The 23,414-nt window shown below is 42.2% G+C and overlaps 1 protein-coding gene across 1 annotated transcript; it reads right to left on the reverse strand.

Moving 5' to 3' along the window:
- Nucleotides 1–2,962: 2,962 nt before the first annotated feature.
- Nucleotides 2,963–22,460, reverse strand: F13B (coagulation factor XIII B chain). The gene is made up of 12 exons (XM_072948756.1): nucleotides 22,332–22,460; nucleotides 16,228–16,428; nucleotides 14,231–14,416; nucleotides 13,293–13,469; nucleotides 12,751–12,927; nucleotides 9,980–10,159; nucleotides 9,706–9,891; nucleotides 8,647–8,829; nucleotides 7,069–7,269; nucleotides 6,179–6,361; nucleotides 4,330–4,543; nucleotides 2,963–3,182 (listed from the first exon to the last, which is right to left on the reverse strand). The coding sequence occupies exons 1-12, from the start codon at nucleotides 22,393–22,395 to the stop codon at nucleotides 3,149–3,151; spliced, it is 1,986 nt and encodes a 661-aa protein (XP_072804857.1). The 5' UTR covers nucleotides 22,396–22,460; the 3' UTR covers nucleotides 2,963–3,148.
- Nucleotides 22,461–23,414: the final 954 nt, after the last annotated feature.

Consider the following 23,414-nt stretch of genomic DNA (forward strand, 5'->3'; position numbering starts at 1 on the left):
TCCCTCACTACCAACTTCCCAGCCCAGACGGGGTACTTGCTGCATGAGGGGGCAAGGGCAGCGCAACATCCACGCTCACGCTGGGGCTCACTCGTGTGCGTTCTACAGTGGGCTTGTGTTAGTCACAGGAAAAATACACATTTGGTCATTCAGATGACCAAAAATGTATGAGAAATACGTATTTGTCGTTTTTTTTTTAATTGAAGTATAGCCTACTTACAATGTTGTGTTAGCTTTTGGTGCACAGCTTAGTGGCTCAGTTACACATACGTACCTGTATTTCTTCTCATATTCTTTTCATTAGAGGCTATTATAAGGTGCTGATGATAGTTCCCTGCTGTTTATTATTTTACATTTAGTAGTTAATATCTGCAAATCCCAAATTCCCAATTTATCCCTCCCTACCCACTTTCTTCTTCTGTTTGTTTTCTATGTCTTTCTGTTTTGGTTTTTATCCACAGTTCCTGGCTCATAGCTCTCCAAACCCTTGGAATTTCCTGAGAGGTAAGAGAGGAGTCATCTTTATGCTAATTCTTTTACTAATACCTCAACTTTGGGGCAACATCTGTCTGTTCCTCTCCTGGGAAACAATATGGGCTCACGACTTCTTCCTTCTCCTCCCCTCCCTCTCCTCCAACATCTAAGCTTATTGAATATTAAGATCTTTTTTGGTGTTTACATTTGTTCTTTTAAATATATTTAGGATTCTACTATTTCATTTCAGCTTTACATTATTTTTATTTGATTTCCACTTACAACCTATGAGCGAGGAAGGAAGGAGGGAAGTGAGGAAGATAAAACGATTGCGAAGTCCATCAATCAGAGAATAGATCAATCCACATAAACTGATAAGGTGACAGGTCTGTAGGTGTTAGGTAAAAATGAAAGTCTTAGAACAGTATACACACTGTGATATATAATATTTATATATCTCACTTCATATATATAAATTAAAATATGCATGTGTGTATATAAATACACACTGAAGTGGGTATATTTACGTCTGAAAGACATGGAGCAAATTATTTTCAGGGCTAATCTCTGAACTGAGGAAATAGATCCAGCGTGTTGGGAAGAATAAAGAAAATTTTCTTTCTTTATTCTATTTACATTTGTATTGTTTGAGCTGTTGACAATGCTGACAAGTAGCTCTTATATTTGGGGAAAAAATCAATTTAAAACTTGGAATTCTTATGATATCTGGTTATAAAAAAATGACTTGTTGCTAAATAAATACATAACTGAATTCTTATTTTTCTCTCAAGTTATTTTTGAACATATATAAAAACAAGTTAAAATCTCTGTCAAATTGAAACCAGCCTATTGTCTAATAACTGGTCTTCAATTTGCGTTTGAGAAGAAGTATTAGGCAACCTGCCCAGTTTATATTTGACTTTTTACTCTTCCCGTTTTCTCCATTTTTCCTCCGAAGAAATCATGCTGAGTTGCCCTGAATCCAGTTTTAATGTGTGATGTTCTCCAATGTTTTGATCTTTTTTTTTTTACAAAGAAATAGACAGCTGTCTATGAATTCTTAACTTCCCTTTGAAAAATTAAAGTTTCCCTGTGCAGAAGCGGGCCACGCCACTCTGAGCTTTGGATCGCCCTAGGGGCATCCCTGGGTTAGCCACCCTTTCATCTTTGTCACAGCAACCCTGTCCCACAAGGACGGCACATCACCTAAGCAAAGTGTGCTTCCATAGTCACCGTGATAAAAACTGTCCTGCAACATAAAGTTCTCTAAAAAGCAACACATTGGGTTCCCAGGAAAACAGGCTTTGCGATGGAAATTAAGAGCCAGGGAGGTTTTCAGGGAGGACTATTAGAATCCACACCTGTGGATGGGAGAGGAAGGAAGCAGGTAAGAGAGGGTGAGCTGCAATGAAGTTTCAACCAGTGGTATCAGCCAGCTCTCCGGGGAGCTCGAGCTGGGCTGTCCTGTGTTGGAGTGTGGGGTCTTTATAACGCCTGTTGACCAGCCATTGGTGCAGGCACCCTGGGAAGAGGTTATAACCTTGGGAGAAAAGGTTCTCTTCCATGAGGCCATCTCCTCCGGAGCCGACCATGGAGAGCTCCCAGCAGCTGAGAGCTATGTCTTGTTTCTGAGGGTAATCTGGGTGGTTGACCACAGCTCTGATCACAGGCGTCAACGGCTTGCTTCATAACGTTTACTTGACCGCCCCACAAACAGCTTAAACAGAACCTTTCTGAAAGTAACATCTTCGTGCTAACCCCCGCTCCCGCACATCATGTCTTCCCCCAGCTCCTCCTGTCACGCGTCAGTGGGCGTCCCATCCCCTTAGTCAAGCCAGAAACCTCAGTCCTCCACCTCACCTCCCACCCCATCTAATCATCTGTGACGATTTCACATCCTAAGTCTCTCTTGCGCCAGGCTGCCTAGCACCAGCCCCGCCCCCGCCCCCGCAGTGGGAATGCTGTCATGTCTTCCTTGGATGATGATTTCCCTAAGCTTTTTCCCCCAGCCTGCACTTTGCTCCTTCGGCCCCGTCCGTCCTCACTGCAGTCAGTGGTGTCTTTGTGAAAACCCCTGTAAGCATCTCATTTCAGGATGGTTTGCTAACTCACAGACAGTTTGATTATTAGCCTTGGCACTAACAGAACAGTTAATTTCAAAAGTTCTTTACATGTAGGAAGTCTGAAGGGCAGTCTCTTCTGAATTTAATAAAATAAGTCCTGCAACATAACGTACAGTTTCTCAGCCCAAGTGTGCTTGGTTCTTTGGTGTTGACATAAATATTAAGTTGAAGGTAGCAGAAAATGCTAACATTAGTGAAGACAATAAGGTCAAATGTGAATTTTTGCACAGATATTCACGACAACAGTATAGTCCAGTGAGTGGGCATTAGGAACCAGAAATATTTTGATGTGCAGGTCGATTTTTTAATAGATCAAAGACATGTAACAAAGATTAGGTCGCATGTCAAATTATCCAGACCAAAAATGAAACAACATGTTCTGCCTTTTATTTATAAATAAAGAAAATGTTCAGCATAAACACATTAGATTCAACTCTTCAAGCAAGCGAAAACTTAGAGGTTTTTAATTCAACATTTTTCTTCTAACAATTATGTCTTATAAGGGATTTTGTGATGTGCTGACATACTATTCTTCTTTCTGCCATTCATTTTTATGTCTTTAAGGGTTCTTGATAAGACAACATCCTTGATAGGAAAGAAAGGGAGGAGTTGAAATAAACATCATTTTTGATCAAGTATTTATTACAATCTTAGCCCTTCAACATTTCAGATAATTAGTCCTTGTTTTAAGGAAGTACTGACAAAAGCAAGTAACCATCCTTAGTAAATTATACCACCAATTTCTTTTTAAAACTCATTATAATTAACTACAATAACATTTTAATTTTTGTCTAAGTTACTTACTTCTTTTTCTCTAAGAATTGAGAAAGACAGGATATACTAAAACATGTAGATAACACATAAATTTTTCTACCACACTTTTTACCACAATTAAAAATTAAAAATAAAAGTTTCCACCTGTGTTTGTCTTATAAAGTTTTTCTAGTGTTCAAAGTCTCTAAAAAGCTGTCCTCCTTATGTAGTTCATAAAGCTCATTGTTTATAGCCACTAGAAAAGTACCATATGCAGTTTGCCATAAATCATTTAAAAAATATTTAGTTGAACACAGAGTATAATTTCCATTTTATAATGTATCTTCAAAAGGATCAAAATATGATCCCATGAAATGAATGACATTATTTCACTACATTCTTTTAATATTTTTCTTAAAAAGGAAAGGGATTATGTTCGATTGATCAAGTAGTAGAAAATTACTTTTTAAATTGGTACATGAGAAACCCTCCAGAAGGAAAGTCCAAAATCTTGTATAGAAATGTGTTTCTGAAACAAAGTACCACAGTTTTAATCATTGCTACTAACATGCTCTTCCTTCAGAAGAACGTTTCTATGTTGCTATGTATTCCTGAACCTCGACTGGGAAGTGGGAGAAAATGTGCTTCTCTCTTATCTCAGCACATATAGGTTAGTTTTGCCACATTAAATATTACTCATATAACTGGATTTATTTACCCAACTGCCAAAGTGTCACAAATGTCAAATAGCAAGCAGGGCCTTGACTTTAGACAACTCAGAAAACTTGTTGAATTAATACTTCTAGGAGTTCACTTGGTTTAAAAAGTTAAACAAAACATAACTTTTTCCTTTTTAATAACCATAAAGGAAGAGTACTGCAGAATGTGATATTTCTGAAATGTGTAACATAATAAATCTCATGAATAAGTCTGACCAAACAAACAAAACAAACCAGCTGCAGGCACGAACCTCTCTTACCTTTCTCTCTGAATGCACCTCGGGTACTTTAACTGCCCTCGGTCACACTGCACTCGGAGCTCAGAGCCCATGCTAGGGAAGTCGGATATGAAAGTATTTCCCTTACAAAGAAACTCAACATACTCGCCGTGGAAAATATAAGGCCTATCGTCAAAATTCCATTTCAGGAGTAAATTATTATTTTCCATTGTGATGAGAGATAAGGTGCAAGGCTCTGAAAAAAAGAAAAAGGAGCAGAAGACTATCCTGATGCACCTCAGCACTAACAGGAGCCACTGAGTCCCCTTCATGACGACCTTAGAGCTCCCAGGCATGAGAGCTGCCGGTAAGTTAGTCAGGGTTAATGTTCAAGGCAGAAAACATGCTCACTGGTCGGGAGGGTAGAGCTCAGGGGCAGAGCACGTGCTTAGCATGCACGAGATCCTGGGTTCGATCCCCAGTGCCTCCATTAAATAAACAAACAAACAAATAAACCTAATTCCCACCCCCCAAATAAAACATACATACATACATACATAAGATTTAAAAGAAAATATGTTCAAAGTTCACAGAAAACAGTCTGCCATTTATCTCCGTTGCCTTGAATTTGGAAAAAGGGTACATCCTGTCAGTTACTGAGTTTTTCAAAGACAGAAAACAAAAACAGGTGTTTTTTTTTTTTTAAGAATACTGATAGTTACCCATAGTCACTGAAATCACATTCTTTTTCCTTTTTCTTCTTCAGAAAGTTCAAATGAAATACCCACGAGACAAATCATTGATTATTGGACAGACAGTATTTTTTTGGAAATGCAGAAATAAGCTGCATACTCAACACTGACTCAGACTTTATGACCTAATGCATAAAGGGTATCCAAAGTAATTGACAATTTCTTCTCTTCTAAATTCCCCGTTATTAAGAAATATCAAGATTGGACTGAGATGCTTTAAATTCTAAGCTTTGACAGTATTATTGTGACCTTCTCCTTGTGCATTAAAACAAAACAAAATAAAAACTTAAGTATAAGGATACCCAACAAACTTTTTTGTTTTTTTAAGATAAAAATATCGGTATTTTTAAAATGTCAACTATCAAATCATTTCAGAAAAGGGGGCAACTTGTGTTCTCATTTGCCTCCTGGGTGCCCCAGCACTAAGCCGTGGCTTCTGAGAGCAATGAAAGGTCCAGATTTGCTAACACAGCAGATCAATCGTGTAACCGTGACACATCAGAACTCTACCCAGTCACTCCCGACAAGCGTTCACAGATGCCACGTGTCCGACGTTGCACCGGACGTGCTCCAGATGGAGGACGAGTGGACAGGGATTACTAGAAAGAGTCTAATAGGGTCTTTAAAGTCGCAGCCAAATTGTTTTGAAAATGAGGCCAAACGGTGCTGTCATGTAGAAGGTCACTGTTCTACAAAACATGCAGTTTAAATTAAAACTAGTTACAAACTGATCCACAGAACTCCTGCTCTCAGCTGTGACAGAGACGCCTGTACCAGACCAGCACTTCTCCTGAGAACTGGAAAACCTGAAAACAGGCCCTGCGCATCTCTGCCCGCGCCCCGCCCGGTCCTTGAGCTTTCCGTGGCGCCCCAGTCACACCAACGGCTTCTTCATCCAAAGCCCCCACCAAACCAGAGCCCGCTGTGCGGTTTGTGCTCAGAAAGCACTAGATCGAGCTGGGCTCTGGTTATGTGTGGTCTCCGGGAAAGAAGAGAAGCCAGTCATTAAACAGGCACACTAATAAAACCACACAGATGCACCGAAGTGAGCATCATGTTAGTGTTACAGCGACTCAAAGAGAAGGGAAAGGGAAAGGGAAAGGCGCGGTTTGGTTTTGCTAAGCGGAGAGCGCACGTACCTAAGCACAGCGGCGGCGCCGTCCACGCGCCCTCTGAGCAGTAGGCCTCCCGGGACCCCTGCAGGAAATAGTGTTCGAAACACCTGTACTCCACGGAGGAGCCGTTTTCATAGGTGCCCGCCGTTGACCCCTTGATGACTCCATTCTTAATAAGTGGGGGAGACGCACACGTTCTTTTAAATTCTGCAACAATAATTGTTAAAGTCATGAGTCGCTACGACAGGCACCCAGCACCTTCACAGTTGCTGCAGAAACAAGGGCAGGTGTTTCATGTAAGGGCAGTTTTAAGACAACGCTCAAGTGACTTTTAAATATTGAGGGCATTTCTGCCATAACTTCATACCATAAAATTTATGATAATTCGAATCTTGTCGTATGAAATGCACATTTAAAACTAGCAAAGTATTAGCAATCATGATTGCATCTTTCCGTTTCCGTCAGCCCAAAGTGAAAGTGTGGAAGGCGCCTCTTGAAGCCATGCTTTCTGTATGTATTCTCTTCCCTTTTCTCTTGGTAAAAGTGACCGTCCCGCATCCAGGGAGTACACAGAATCTCCCCCTTACATCCAGCCCTCCCTGCGACCGCTCCCCAGGACACCCTGCAGAGAGCGAGGTTCACAGGGGTGCTGACTGCTCGCAGGAGGGCGAGCCATCCTGTGACAGTCCGGCGACACTTACGAAGCCTCGTGACTTCTCCCTTTATAAAACTGACTCCTAGAATTGAAGGGTGTCAGCAGGACCACCCTATTTAAGTGTATGTGCTGGCTGGAAATTGACCAGATGGTTCCCAGTTGTGCAGACAAGGCGGGCAGCAGGTGACGGACTTCTGCCTTGAACCCAAGCGGTGATGTTGATCGGCTGAGACATTGTCAGGAAGTGCTATTGGTTTACCTTTCCTAACGCATAAGGGATACTTCACTCGTCCTCTGTCGCACTGCACAGACAACTCGGAAAGCGGAGTTGGTGGGGGCAAGTCATATCCCTGCTTGCACACAAAATCGATCAAGTCTCCGTGTAAGATCTTCCCTTCATACTGCCACTTCATCTCCAGGTTACTTCTGCGCATGTCGTCCACATTCACAGTGCACGGCTCTGTAAAACAAAGGCTCTTTCTAAAACTCATTGGAAAAATATGAAAGTGACACATTGTTACGATAAAAATGATGATAAGCATCAAAAGCTGTATTTTATATGGACCATCTGTCATCATTAAAGCTCTCTGCACACATACATAACAAAGTAGATCCTTTATTGCTATCAAATGAATTTGTTTCATATTCTCTTCATTGTATCATAAATTAAAACCACTTATTTTGAAACGTTAAAAACAAACAAAAAAATTAGAACCATCAACCACTTAGGTTCATCATGATTTCCTTCCTAAAAAATAAAATTCTTGAGCTAGAAAATGCATTTAGTTGTATAATATTTGTGGAACGCTTATCACTCAGTGCACATCAGTGAATACAACACGTTTTTATTTGCTCAACAAGAGAAAACAAAGGTGACCATTCAATCGAGGAAGCAGTGGCAAAGGAAGTTACTAACCCCACGCTCTCCCGGGGAAAGCAGTAGACTGATTATTCCTCTCAGTGCTCCTCAGCATTCTGAGGATAGCTGAGAGACCCTGAGGACTGCGCTAAGGGGAAACTTCAGTTAGGAGAAAGGCAACACAATGTAGTCAGACCCCAAAATATAAAAATACTTAACGCCACTGAAATGCACACTTAATGACAGTTAAACTGGTAACGTTTTATTGTTCTTATTTTGCCACAATTTTTTTAAAAAGTAGTGGGGCAACAACTAGTACACTCCTAAACGCTAAGATATTAGGGATTTTTTGCTTACAGAACTTATAAGGGAAAATATTTGAAAAAAATTTATACAAAATCATTTTTTTCCATGCATAAAACATTACATGAAAATCACATAAGGATACAAACACAGGGGGAGGGTACAGCTCGTGGCACAGTGCTTGCCTAGCAGGCACAAGGTCCTGGGTTCAATCCCCAGTGCTTCCATTTAAAAAATAAATCTGTTAATATAACCACTCTCCTCCAAAAAGTATATAGATGCTGTATGTCAATTATATTTCAATAAAACTGGAAGGAAAAATTTTGTTTAAATAGATTACAAAGAATACAAACACAAGGGTGAAACAAATTCAATGTGTTCTTATACAAACAGAGTAAGTTCCGGGGATCTGATTACAGCGTGAGGACTAGAGTCAGCAGTATTGTTTTGTACCCTTGAAAGTGGCCAGAAGCTTAAATGCTCTCATCACGACAACCAAGAAAATTACATGCAGTGAAGGATACGTAAACTAATCTTACTGTGGTGATAATTTCGCAATATATTTGTGTATCAAATTATCACATTGTACACCTTAAACTTACACAATGTTATGTCGAATGTATCTCAATAAAGCCAGGGAAAAAATCTTTTGGTTCTATGCATTTTCTGTCTTACCTAAGCAAACAGGTGGGGGTGACCATTTTCCTTGTTCACAGTGAGACAGCTTTTCTCCCCTCAACAGGTAGTACTCATTGCATCTATATTCCACCGAGGATCCCGTTGTGTAGCTGGTCAGTGGTTCACCAACAACAGCCCCGTTTATTACAACAGGGGGAGCATTACAATTCTCAGTATTTTCTAAGAAAAAGAGGTTATTTTAAAGTTAACGTGGACTTACAAGAACATCATGATATAATACAGTTACCCATACAAGAGCACTTCGATATTTGTACTATGTAATTTAGGACAACTGATTTCTAAATTCACCAGAAATGAGAGAAACGTTCAGCTCAAGTATTGTTAAAATTTACTAAGTGAAAGTAAACGGCGAACGTTTTGCCTAAGAACAAGTATGCATATTTTTCGCTTTCCTTGCTTATGAAGAAATCATAATATAGATAATCTTAGGACATACAGAAAGGTAAACAGTGTTCTTTAACCTGAAGATTATGGTCAGTTCTAAAACTATCCTTAGTCACTATCCATTTTGATCTTTCCCTTTTCATCCTTATTCATCTCAGATCTCAGACAACCCAGGGATGAAAATTTCCGTTTTCCTCTCTGTCTTCAGAGTCTTTCCCTCATTCTGCTCATTTCTCCAGCATGCTTAATAGCTTCTCTCTATTGTGTAAACATGTTTGTGGCGGTCCCTCCCGGACCTGATCAAGAAAGGAGAAGGCTCACAGGAAGGGTAGCAGCCGGGAGCGGTACCGTGGCCCGGCTGTGCCCCTTGGGGAGAGAACGACCAGGTGTATGGCTCACAAGGGCTTATTAGGGCCAAGCCTGGCCCGACGCAAAAGTACCACCATCAGGACATTCAAAACTTGCTTCGGTTGCCCACCTCTTTACCTTGGATTATGATCTACAGAGGCGCCACACACTCACGAAGAGCAGCGGAGCTGGTGCTGTGCCAGGGCACCGGCTTGGAAGGCCTCTGAGCAACGGGCCGGCGCTGCGAGCGCCTCGGGACGGACACGCTCACCGCAGGCCCAGCGTGCGCTGCCGCCCACCTACCCGCGCACGCCGGGGGCGCGGTCCACTGCCCGCCGCGACAGGCTATCTCCGGGGGTCCACGGAGGTGGTACCCTGCTGCGCACGCGTACGTCACCTTATCCCCGCCGTGGAAGCGCCCGGAGGAGGGCTGCGCCGCCGCGTTCTCAACGAAGGGTGGCTCGCCGCAGGCCTCCCGCTCGCCTGCCTCTGAACAGGGACAAGTTAAAGAGGGGAGACCGTTTAGCTCCACCCACGGATTTCATTTTCGGGAAAGCTGATTTGAGGTGTTGCTGACCCACGCATCTCGGAGGCTCTGTCCACTTTCCATTTTCACAACGCATCTCCTCCGGCCCCTGCATCTCGAAGTGCAGTTCACACGACACGCGCACCGCTGCCCCGTGGCGGTAAGTGGCCGCGTGCGCTTGAACGCTGGAGTTGGCCGGCAGAGGCGGAGGGGCACACCGACTTCTTCTTCCTTACGGAAAAGCGTCGGGGTATTTGGTCATATAATTACAGAGCACAAAGCCTAAGATTTCGTAAGCTGTCTGTCGTGCCAAGGACCACAAGAAGTGTGGCAGACAGACTGGGGTCACCCCTTCGATCCCCACATCCTGACCTGCACTTCCTTGAGTCAAGCCCCCCCACCCCCCACCCCAACAAGAGCAGGAAGTAGGACCTGCTTCTAACCAGTGAACACAGCCTGGAGGGCGGGATGTGTGATAACACACACGTGCTGATGCAACATAATATTGCAAGGCCATTCTTGCCCAGAGACCCTCTCCCTGCAGATTTTGAAAGGAAGCAAGCTGTCTCCTTATAAGCTTCCAAATGACGAGGGTCACAGAGCAGGGGGCACACCGGTGGGCAGCCAGGAAGAGACCGAGGCTCTGCTCAGCAGCCTGCCAAGCCCTGAAAGCTGCCAGCAGCCTCAGTGAACTTGAAAGCAGACTCTTCCCCCATGCCAGCCTCAGATGACACCGCAGGCCTGCCTGACACCCTGACTGCAGCTTGGTTAGACACAGACACGGAGCTGGTTCAGCCACACCAGGAACCCTACCCCACGGAAACTGTGAAAGAACGTCAGTGTGTGGTTTTTAAGCTGCCGAGTGTGTGGTTCATGTGCCAATAGAAAACTAAAAGAAGCAAGCGTTCTACATTCTTTACCTCCTTTAATCTTAAAATAACTGCTAAGTGGGGACTATTACATCTCCCATCTGATAGACGGAGAAACTAAAACTTACCAAGTAAGTGAATAATGAGTAAGTGGTGGATCTATTCCTGAACCCGTGTCTGAATTAAAATCTCCTGCTCTAATCTGTTCTAAAATACTGACTATGTTAAGTTCCCATGGCTGCCGTGACAAATGACCACAAAGTAGTGCCTTAAAATAGCACAAATCTATTCTCTTACAGCTCTGGGAGCCAAAGTCCAGGATCGGTTTCACTGGGCTGACACTGAGGAGTCAGGAGAGCTGCACTCCTTCGGGAGGCTTTAGGACAGAAGCTGCGTCTTTGCCTCTTCAAGCTTCTGGGGGGCTGCCCGCTCGCCTGGGCTTTTCAGTTCTGCTCTTCCACTCCGACCTCTTCTCCCATAGTCACATCTCACACTCGACCTTCTCTGGTTAGATCTCCCTCTTCCTCTCTCATACTTATGATGCGTGTGACTACCTTTAGGGCCCACACAGGTCATCCCAGATGTTATTCCCACCGCCATTCCTTACATTCACCACGTCTGCAAAGTCCCTTTCGCCATATAAGGTAACACTCGCTGGTTCCAGGGGTTAGGATTTGGATGTCTTTGGGGAGGTGGGGGTGTGTCAGGAGGGCAGGAGGCGTTATTCGAACCACTACACTGCCTAGTCTGCATCTAACGACTATTGACTAGAAAACATAACGGGAACATTGGCACCTGACTAATTGGGTTGGGGGAGTGTGGAATTGGTGAGAAGTATGTCTGCCATTTATTTTTGAAATAATATGCTACAGACAATTTGCTAATAATCTTCCTTTCTACTATTAGACCACTGGAAATTTTAAAAAGACTATTTTTAACAACAAAAATTAGTCATCGTTCAGTGCATTTAGAAATAACGGCAGTTCTGGGCAATCCCATTATGTGCTCTTGGTCACCCCTCTTTCACGCCTTCCAGCAACTGTTTCAGATCCTCACCACTGTCTTCCAAGTTTTACTTTCCCATCTTTCTCCTGCGTGTTAAAATGGCACTATTTTCTACATTACAGAGAAAATAGAGGCAACCACGCCCTCCACCTCCCCCTTCCCTCCCAATCCTCAAACTCTCATTTATCCTTTAAGGCTCAGGTCAAACACCATCCATCACCTCTGTCACGCTGTCCCGTACAGTATCAATCGGAGTCTTTAATGTTGGTTCAAATACTTTACACCTGACTTTATTCTACCGCTTGTCACACTGTATCAGTTACTCTGTTCTCTCTGTTTCCCCTGCTGGACCAGGACCTCCGTCATTTAGCACTGCAGGTGTGATCACGTGAGACTGCATTGCTGTCTCCTAACGGGTGATCACACCACCTGCTTGAACACATCCAGTGACAGCAACATAACACAGACATTCCACTTTAGGGCAGCTCTTACTAGATGACCTCATTTTTCATTTTCACTCTGGGAAACATTCTGCTGCTTTTTTTACTCTTTCCCCCACTGTTTTGAAAACAGTATTTTCACATAAGAAAACATGTGGCCAAATAATAAGAAAGTACCTTCATATAGCTGCTAACTGGGGACAACTGGATCAATTATAATAAGAAAAGTTTTTCTTTATAGTAAGAGATTTGAAATTTATAATGAGATTTTTAAAAATATGTTTAAAACATATATCCACTCTACAAACTAATATAAAACTTAAGATTTCTTCAGATTAAATGTATTAAAGATTGCAGAAAATAATACTGATCTAAAAGGCAGTATTTATTTTTAAAAATATCACTTGGGACAAGAATTAGATGTCATCAGAGACTTTTTTTTCATAGAAATTAAAGCTGATTCAGACATGACATTTTATTTGTGTGAGTATTAAATTTTAAAACTCACCTTCACAGACAGGAGATTCTGGGTACCAACCAAAGTTATAGCACTGAATTAGGTCAGATCCACTGAGGTAATAATTTTTATGACAGAAAAACTGAACTACGTCTCCTTCTTCATAGGTTTGCTTTACAGGATGAAAATAACCATTTTCTATTAATCTTAAGGAAGAGCATTTTAATTCTAAAAATGAAAGAATAAAAAATACAAAGAAGTGTTATTTTTTGCTGGAACAAAATCCACCTCCTACTTATGTGCCACATCTGAACTAGAAATCAGCAAATTTGCCATATTTTGTTATTCACAGTAAAAGCTTGTCAATTGATGTATTTATTAAATAACATTGAGCTTATTTGATTTTAAATTATCTGAGCTAAAAAGAATTTTTCCTATTTGAGACGTTGAAATGATCAAAGCCTACTGTCAACGTCATTAAAACCAGAAACAAAGTATAAAAAAAGGAACATAATTAGCAGGCAACTTGTACCCATTTCTGTTCGAGAGGGAGTTTCAGAGTGAAAGCAGCTGTGTTCAAAGTGAGAACCTACTGGCACATCGTGGGGGGAGAGCCCACCCGTACGAGTGACATTCCACCTCCTCCGTCCTCTTCCCGGAAGCTGTGTGGTACCCGGGGGCACATTCATATCGTACTTTGTCCTTCACTCTGAATGTTTTCTGTGTTGTGGAATAATTTCCATGATGTAATTCAGGGGCCAAGCACATTTCTAAAAAGAAATTAAAGTCATTTGTTTTATGAACTTTATCACGAAACCTAGAGTAATTAAAAAGAAATCTCAAAAAGTGTTCTCCCTGAATCTTAAGAATATATGACAGAAGCAACTCTTGGCAACATTGAAAAACAGTCAAAGTTTCCCTCTGCTTCTCGCTTCCCTTTCCTCATGCACCTTGTGTCCTAACCCCAGCCGTCTTCTGTTCTTACAATTTTAGTCCAGTGTGTTTGACCAAAAGCCATAATTCAACAGAAGGCTTTTGCAGTATTTCTTGATAATGTCCCATCTGTGGATTTGTATAATTTAAATAACTAACAACATGTTAACAAAGTATACATATATATGTTTGTATATATGTGTGTATATATATACAAATTATTGGATTATTTTTAAGTTTATATGATATTGGTTTATAGTATAAAATAATGTGCATTGTTTTGAATTCTTCTCTAATGAAGGAAATAATAATTATGTATGTTGCAAAAAATATGTTCATTAAGACTCTTTCCTTTTATTCCACACCAACTCCTTTTTTACCAGTAGAAAGTAGGAACTCCTGGAGTAGGTGTGGTAGCCGTTGGGAATTCCTGGATGAAGGAAACACTTAGCATTTGAGAGAAATAATATAACAACTTCCTGCATCCAGAACAATTATATTAACAATTATATTAAATAAAAATGCCTACCAATACAAGAAAGCACTAAACCCACAGGCCCTTATCTACAGATTTAGGAGATGACTCTTAAGCACGTACCATGCTCCTTCCTACAGGCTGGCTGAGAGGACCATCCATCAGGGAGGCATTGAACCACTTCTTCATCCTGCCCTGCAGTGGTTTTATATCCTGACGAACAACCGTAGCGCATGTTCTCTTGAATGTTGTAAGATAATTTTGTATCAAAGATGTAGCCATTTCTTAAGTCAGGCTTAGGGCATTTTTCTATGAGAAAAAAAAATTTCTTTTCTAAATTGATGAAGTTTCTCAAATGTTTAACATTATTCTTGGAATTTTAAGGAGAGAGAGGAAAAAATGTTCACTCCACAAGTTCTTGATTTAGTTTAATTTTGGAAATACCCTGCATGTTGTGCCTCAAATTTCTTTAAATGTGGATTTAATTTGACACCGAAATTCTTGGTATGTACTAACTTCAGCTCTCAGAGTCATTCCTACCCCTGCCTCAACTATTTTAGAAAATATATCCAGAGCTCTTCCTCTAACTAATTGTCATTAATGGCAAATAACAGGAATTTCTTTTGGACTTACTTTCTTGGTACTTTTGAGTCCACTGTGTTTGATAATTTTTAACATCATGTAACTAAAGAACATACACCTACTGTGTGGATCCTTAAATCATTCTGCAGACAACTTAGTGTGAAAACTGTGTTCATTCATTTTTTTCAACGTCTGATGGGCTACCTGCGTGGCAGGACTTCAGACAGAGTCAGGCCACGTAGACTGTGACTGAATCACAGACATGTCACTCAAAGCATATGAGTCCGGAGTATTTTAGTAAAGACTTGGAACAGTGATGTGTTGGATATCACATTTGCCTTAGTGTTGTATGGAGTTCAATCATTTTTTAAGCCTCATTCATGGACCCCATAACAAATCAATCCAGAAAGGCAAAGAGACTTGCCCAAGGTTAACATTTGTTTAAATCGATGTCATACTTGCTGTGTGGCAAGCACTTTACAAGGATTATCTCATTGAAGCAGCATGGTTCCCATTTTATAGCTGAGAAACTCTGGTTCAGAATGTTTCAGCCACTTCCCAGTAGTGGAGGGGGATTCACAGACAGCAGTCCATTCGCAGAGGGTGTGTCTTGACCACGACACTGCAGTGCTAAACCCGCCTCATCCTGCTTTGGCCCCTACTTCACTGCTCTCACCTCCAATCTAAAAGAGTCAATAAACCTAGGGTGTTTAATTTACCCTAATGCTCTAGATATAAGTGAGATTTATTTTCTAGCATTAATCTATGGTCCATGCTCACACTAAAAGTGCAATGCTCACATTCATAGTCTGTCCTCAGGTCATAGAATGGATAATTATCCCATGGACACATTTACTGGACATTTTAGCCGCCATACTGACCATATCCACTTTCTCTTCTAAATGGAACAGACTCAAGTAAAGCCCCTTCCTCTGCAAAACAGGGCTTCGGGAAGCCTTCAATCGAGAGAGGCCACCGGACCCAGTGAGAGCCAGCTGACAGTCTGACTCCAGCACAGACTGACGTGAAACATTGAGATGCACTAATCGGCTTCCTTTTCACAAGTGTGACCTCAAATTTCAGAAAAAAACATTTTTCAATGGGTATTTGAAGAGAAGACAGTTGGTATACCAAGGAGAGGTGAGGCTTTGAATGATTCAACATTAGAATAATAATTTGTTCATCCTTAGGCCAATGTCAAGTATTTTTCTGGCTTTTGCACAATTATCTGCATAAGTTTGCATTCCTTGAAGTAACTCAGTGCTGTTCCTTGCAACGTGATAACAACAATTTCAATAATTATCCTTATCCTTTTCACAGGGTATTATTAAAAACAGATGGAAAAGATCACATTTTAATGAAAGACTTGATTTACAGAATTTCAGGATATGCTTTCATTTTGTAAAGAAGACTATGGGCTGATGATTTTGTTCTTATCTACCAAAGGTTTAAACACTTGCCTTATTTCACTGGACCCAGTTTTTACAAGCTGATCAGTTTGCACATTCGCACACTAGCGGAGCCCTTCACCGACTTACTGAAGCACCGTGGTTCTGGGTACCAGCCGGCTGCTGTGCACGCGATGCGAGCCTCTTGTCTCCCCGTTTTAGTTGTGTGACCGGCCAAGCAGGAGAAGGTCAAATGCTGATTTATGCTCATTGGAAAGTAGTATCTTTCAAAAGTATAGTAATATTGGGCAATCCGTCCATTTTCCACACTCGGAAAACCACAGGGTTTCTCTGAAATGAGTAAATGTCAAGCTGAAGACTGAAAACTACATTTAAAACCATACAGTTTGTGATCAAGCCACAATACATTTGAAAATTCCATGTGTTTGCATGTACTTCAGTACTTATTTTTATTACCTAAATATTTAAAGCATGCTTGTGACAATCCTTTTCCATCAGAATTAATCTGCCACCAACCCGAGCACTAAACTGTCAGATAAGTCTGGGCAGGCTGCTTCCTCAGAGAAGCTTTTCCTGATTTTGTCAAACAGCACTTTCTAATAGAAATATAACAAGCCACGTGTGTAATTTTAAAATTTCTAGAAGCCACATGAATCAAAGGAACAGCTGAAGTTAATTTTTCTAACAGGTTTTATTTGACCCAATATATTAAAAGTATTTTTCTTTCTAAGTCTGAACTCCAGTGTGCATTGACACAGCACATCCCAATTTGGACTAGCCGCATTTCAAGAGCCACATGTGACTAGTGGCCACCAGTATTGGACAGAATTCTAGAATAGATGAGGTTCTCCTTAAGATATTTGAAGTTACAGATTTTGAAATGAATGGCTTTTGTTTTGTTTTGCTTTTTAAGAAAAAGACGGACAACCAATTAAAAAATAATTAAAAGACTCGAGGGAGAACTTCACATTGAAGTGGTCAGAAATCTAGTAAGGAAGGCTCAGCCTTACCAGTCACCTGGGAGATGCAAGTTTAAATGACTGTGAGGTAGTCCGCACATCCACTGAAATGACTGACACGGAAAACAGAGACTCCCTCAGTGGCTGGTGAACACACAGAGAAGAGGGAACTCTCAGACCACTGCAAGTCAGTGTGAACTGGTGCAACATCTCACGAGAAAACAGTTGGGCAGTTTTTGTCAAAGCAGAATATGCACAAACCAGATCTGTGCAGCCAGACATAGCAGCCAAGCGACAGCAGAAAATAAACGCACCTCAGACTGTGCACATGGCAGGTACCGCACAGCAACAGGGATGGTGGATGCTGAGGGCAGATCTCACAGACACACGACTGAGTGAAGCCAGTCACATATGAGTAAATGTGTGATTTGTAAACTGAGATCTAATTCACATAGACCTTTATACTAGTTTCAGGCATATGACATAATGATTCAATATTTGTATATACTGGAAACGATCACCACCATTAAGTCTAGTTGACATTCATCACTACATATAGTTACAAGTTCTGTTTTCTTATTCTGAGAACTTTTACAATCTACTCTCTTAGCAACTTTCAACGATGTGATACAGTATCATTAACTATCGTCAACATGCTATGCATTACAGATCCAGGACTTACTTATAAGCGGAAGTTTGTACCTTTTGACCCCCTTCACCTGTTTCACCCCCCCTAACCCCCATCTCCAGGCACCCAGCTGGGGACGCTGGGTGTGGGGTGGCTCCGGCTGGGCTGAACTTGGCTGTGGTTTGAAGGAGGAGCCCCAGGATGGGGCAGGAGATGGACTGGCTCCTAGGCCAGCAGAGATGACAGTGCTTCTGACCACAGCTGCTCAGAAGCACCGCCGGGGCCCGGATGTGGGTGCCCAGGCAGCAGCAGACAGGGCCCAGAGGAACCACAGAGAAGTCCCTTCTGATGCCTCAAGGCTCCGGCCACACCACAGAGCAACATGAAACCCGTTCATGGGAGGAGGAATCAGCAAGGCCTCCTCCAGCGAGGATGTGGGCAGCACTACCAGCCAGCCGCTGGTACCACTCGGCCTCTGGTGATGCCCTGGGCGGTCCGAGAGCTGTGCCGGCCGAGCGGAGCCGGGCGGGAGCCGGAGTCAGCCCGCGGGTGATGGAGCCGAGGCTGCCGCTGGTCGGCGGTGGACCGTAGGGCCTGACGCTGTTGGGCAGGCTGTGCACCTACCCCCGTCTCCACGCAGACGCAGGACCCGGTGGGCGGGGTGGGGGGTCGGCTCTGGGAGGAAGACCCGGTGCCCAGGGCTGTGGGCAGGACTTTCCCAGAGGACGCTGACCTAACGGAGCCCCTCCTGCGCGGCACAGCAGACCCGCTGCGAAACTCTGCTGGATCTTTTCTTTTTTTCTTCTCTCCACTCAAACATGCAATAACTTTATTTGCCTTTGGTTGGCTTCTCAGGAGGGGCTGGGCTGGCAGCGGCCTGGGCTCCACGCGCCCTCGGTGACCTGAGAGGCAAGGACCAGAATCGAGGCCAAAGGCCGAGGACTGTAGATTCTGGAGGCGGCAGTCAGGCCAGGCGGGGGCAGGTCGCCTGTTCCTCGGGCCAGCACCCCGCACCCAGCCTCAGGAGGTGGGCAGAGGGGAGGCCCTGACCCCCACCCTTGGCGCTCATCCCCGCCCACGCTGCGGGCACGTAGTCTGCGGAGCCTGCGTCCCCTGCAGACGGCCCTCCTCCCGTCCTCTGCCCCTTGGCCAGGATGAAGAGGAGGATGCCACAGGGAGGGCGTCGGCCCAGGCCAGTCCGCAGCTCTCCTGAGGCTCCTGCCCTCTTTCTGGGAATGTGTTCCGGCTCAGGGGGTGAGGGGCAGGCTTCCCCCTGCTCTCTGGTGAGCTGGGCTTTGGCAGCACCGCCCCTGTTCTGGAAGACCCGTCAGCCCTGAGTCCTGAGAGCATCCCTTTGGAAGCTTCCTTCCACCTAACCGTGGGCACATCACCCTGCGGCCAAGTCGTCCGTGATCAGAGAAGTCAGGATGGCGACTTGGGCATTATCCTTAGAGGAGAATTTAAGAGGCTCCTGGGTTCTGGCTAATTAATGTTCTATATATTGATCTGGGTGCGGGAAGATTTCATAACCATTTACAGAAGGGGATCTTACGATTTTTGCAATATTTTTGCACTTTTCTGTGTACATTATACTCCAAATAAGACATTTATTTAAAAAAAAATCCATCCTTAATGATGGAGACCTTAAAAATCATAAAAACACTTAAAAGAAACAAACCCTGGAGCAGTTCCTCGGAGCTGGGCTGGGAGGGCACAGAGGTGTGGGGAAGAAGGGCTGGGCAGCGGGGACTCCCCTGCCTGCAATGCCTTGGGGGTCACAGTCAACCTTCCTGCTACCCAGGAGACAAAAAATAACAGCAGTGCCAGCGCAGGGCTGGGGGACGTGGGCAAGGAGTTATGGGTAACAGAACCCTCCAGAATCTGATGGAGGGGCAGAGCAGATCATGAGCATGTGCAGGGGCACCCCCGACCCTGAGGATTCTCAGCATTTTCCATACCCAGACCACCACGGTTTACAACCAAGACCCTTCAGAACTAGCAGTGCTCTGGTGAACACAGAAGGGGGAGGGGAGCAAACAAGGGCCAATCCTAGGTGGTGGCTTCAAAGACTCTCTGTCCAGGGGCACGTCCTGCCCCAGGAAGGCTCGTTACCTGTCCAAGTGGCAGATATGTCTTGGGGAAGGTGAATTTATAAGAAAAACATAATGAGAAACAGGAGGAGCTGAACCACAACAAAAGAAAGTCAGCCAAATGGACAATCAATGCCCAATGGAGCACAAGCAATAAAACAGGATCAAGGATTTCAAATTTGCATAGTGAATATCCTTAACTAGACACAGGAAGGTGCTGGTGAGATAAAGAAGAAATAAGTAGAAGCTCTAAGCATGGAAACATGCTACTTACTGCAAACAGCCCCATTAAATGTGGGAAGTTGCAGAATGGTTGTAGGCGAATTGGCACACTAGAATATAAACTTTGAAAATTCCAAGTTTATGACACCAAGGTCTCCATGTGCACAATTACAAAGGCACCATTCACACTGTCTGATTCAGACGTGCATGGGGGGAGGCAGGGAACAGAAACTGTAAGGCAAAATTGTTGAATCTGATTAAATTAAAATTAAGGATTTCTTTCCATGAAAATCATTGTTCACAAAACACACACATCACAGTTAGGAAGAAAAAAACTGCAATGTCTAAAACTGACAGGAAGTTAAAATGTATAATCGGCAAAGCTCCCACAAATCAACTATTTAGAAGCAGAAGGCAGAGAAAAATGCTAATTTGATATAAATCAGGAAATCAAGAAAAAGAATTGAGCCATTGTCCCACAAAGGAGTAGATACTGGCCAGAAAAAGTGTCACAGTGAAATAAGGTGATGACAGGACAGCATTCATTTCTGAGTTGCTCGTAGTTAGGAGGAAATTCGAGGGAACTCTGTGGCCACCATTAGGAGAGTGGGTAAGCAAATACATGAAACACTACAACACGACATAACACCGAGAGCAACAAACTAGATTCAGCAGCAGGGAAACATGTTTATATAATAAAAGTAAATGGAAACAGTAAGGGGGTAAAATCTACGGCAAACTTCTGTTCATGAGAATATATAAAACACAGACATAGTTTACAAAGATATTTGCACATTTAAGGATAGATCAAACACGTTATAGTGGCTCCAAATGGGTCCTCCGAGAAATGGAATTCAGGGTTTGGAATAAAGAGGGAAAATGTATCAAAAAAGCAAAAGTGACACCGTTCATAGGCCAGTGATGACTGTATGAAATGAGAAGTACAATTAACTCAGTCTGGCCCCTAAGTTTCCCGATGAGGGTGGGGAAAGCATGGGCATAAGAGATGGTGGTCCCTGTCTTCAGGAAGCTGACACGTTTTGTTTGTGTGAAAGAAGAGTACATTCGTTACATTATATATTACATTCCTTATATTATATACATTCTTAATATAATATTAATGTGTATAATAATATAACATATAATGTAAAGAATATAACATTAATATCATATCCACATAATAATTAGAAAATCAGCCAGAATATTGCAATGTTTTCATGGTATAGATAATAGACAGTTGTATTAGCTGCTTTTTCCCTATTTAAACAGAAAAATAAAATCAAGAGAAACTGTTCATGCAAAAGTTCTCTTATCGTAGAAGTAAATGTGTCAGTTAAGATGAATGCTATTCATTTCAGTTTCATAATTTCAATTTCAGGGCCTTTTTGGTAGAAAATTTATAGTAAATTATTCAATTAAAAGACGATTATAATTTGTAAGGTATTTTATTTCAACAGATTCCCTAAAGTATTTTAAAAGAGCCTTATTGCTGTGGTTTCCTATTTGGGGTGAGCCTTTTGCTGACACCCACTGACCTGCCTGGTTTCTTATCCACGAAGACCAAGAACACCACTAACTGTTCCTAAGTAACCACCAGCTGGCCTCACTCACACAGTCATCTCACACACTAGGCAGTCCACCCGTGAAGCCTTCCACAGCACGGGAGGCCACAGGTATCGCTTGTCTGGACAGTCCTGATTTACCCGTTTTCCCACACGAGTATTGACAAAGCCCGTTCCCACTCTTAGAAGTGTCTTTGTTGATACAATCAACCCTATGGTTCTCCTACTATTCACTACTTAATGTCTTCAACCAAAGAATAAATTAGGATAAAAATCAAGGTGTCAAGAGTCAAAAATCTTGTTGATGATTTACGGTTATTTCTTTTTCAAATTTACCACATTAACTCACTTTAAGAACAAGAATTAAAATTGTACAAGCTTTGCACTGTTAGGAATGGATTCTAGTCTGAAATTAGAATTAAGGTTAACATACAACTTCCAAGTGTTGGCACTCTTAGCCTGAAAATTCTTTAAAGTATGTGGATCCTGGTTTCCTATGCCCTCAAAACTAGACATGCAAAAGGTGTTTCATTTTTCTTTTTGTCTTGTTTTGGTTTTCAAAGTTATATTACTCTGCAAATAGTTTAGTAATATTCCCCAAAGAAAAAAATCCTGTCTAAATATTACAACAAATTATGTTTATAAGAAATATGTTCTTAATAAAATTGGTATATGTAAACGAAAGACTATATTAAATGCTCAAGAGAAATGAATGTTAGAATTTCTCTTGATAATTTTTAGAGAATAAAGAATATTAAAAACTTCATTTTACCTTCTGCATAGAGTTCTCCTGAGATGATTAATAGGATAATAACAGCCAAGTCTTTTGATCCCATCTTCAGCGGTGTGCTTAATACAGGTGTTACCAGTGCTACAGCACCAGGGACCCCTTGTTAAGTACACAGTACTTCTCCTGAAAAAAAAAGTTAATTATTTACGACATCTGTCTAAGTCCCTTTGTAACAAGCCTTGCATTTCATTTAAAATAGTTTAGAAGAATACTGAAAATACACAGTTGTGTTAACTGACATTACTTTTCATGCCACCGTCCACGAAGAACACACTAAGCGGTCAGGGCGACAGTAAGAGCAGCACAAATCATTAACTCAGGCTGCATAAAAAACAGGGCACGTTTTCAACTTGAATTCCCTGTTGTAAGGTCAGAGAGTGAAGTTCACTTGTGGCCATTGATTTCTTCACCACCATCGATCAAATGAAAGGATGACCTTAGGTACGTGAGATAATGGGTCCCTGATATTAACATTCGGTGCAGTCTAGACTGCACTGCGAAAGGGAAAGGCGATTGTCCCGAGCAGTGATGGAGTACTTTCAGTAATACTATTGATGGCAGTGTCTGCCGGTGAGAGGCTTGTATGCCATGATAGCCGATGAGATAAGTGGTGTGCTAAATTATCATTTATGGAAAATGTTTTCAGCGTCCAGTAGGCACCAGGACATGTTCTAATCTTGGGTATACAGAGGTGAAAAAATAGATTCCAGTGATGGCCTTCATGGAGTTTACATGCTAATGGGTTTTAGTTTAAACTACAAAATAATACTGTGATCTGGGAACTACTATCATTTCTTTTTTTTTTTAAGTTGAAGTAGTTACGATGTGTCACTTTCTAGTGCCCAGCACAGTATCTCAGTCATGCGTATACATGCGTATATTCCTTTTCATGTTCTTTTTCATTAAAGGTTATTACAAGATAGAACATAGTTCCCTGTGCTATACAGAGGACTTTTTTTTTATTTCTTAAATCTATTTTTATCTTTGGTGGCTAACATATGTAAATCTCAAACTCCCAATTTGGGAACTTTTATTAAAATGCAACATATGAAGAGAGAAGCACAT

This window comes from Vicugna pacos, chromosome 23 (genome assembly GCF_048564905.1).
Source record: "Vicugna pacos chromosome 23, VicPac4, whole genome shotgun sequence".
Classification (NCBI taxonomy): Eukaryota; Metazoa; Chordata; class Mammalia; order Artiodactyla; family Camelidae; genus Vicugna; species Vicugna pacos.

What these genes read in the sequence shown, in the direction of transcription:
- F13B (XM_072948756.1), bottom strand. Translation starts at nt 22,395, where the DNA reads ATGGGATCAAAAGACTTGGCTGTTATTATCCTATTAATCATCTCAGGA. An exon ending in TCTCCCCCCACGATGTGCCA is followed by an intron (nt 12,928 to 13,292) that starts GTAGGTTCTCAC and finishes TTTCATTTTTAG; the next exon opens with AATTAAAATGCTCTTCCTTA. An exon ending in AGAATCTCCTGTCTGTGAAG is followed by an intron (nt 10,160 to 12,750) that starts GTGAGTTTTAAA and finishes CTTTTCCGTAAG; the next exon opens with GAAGAAGAAGTCGGTGTGCC.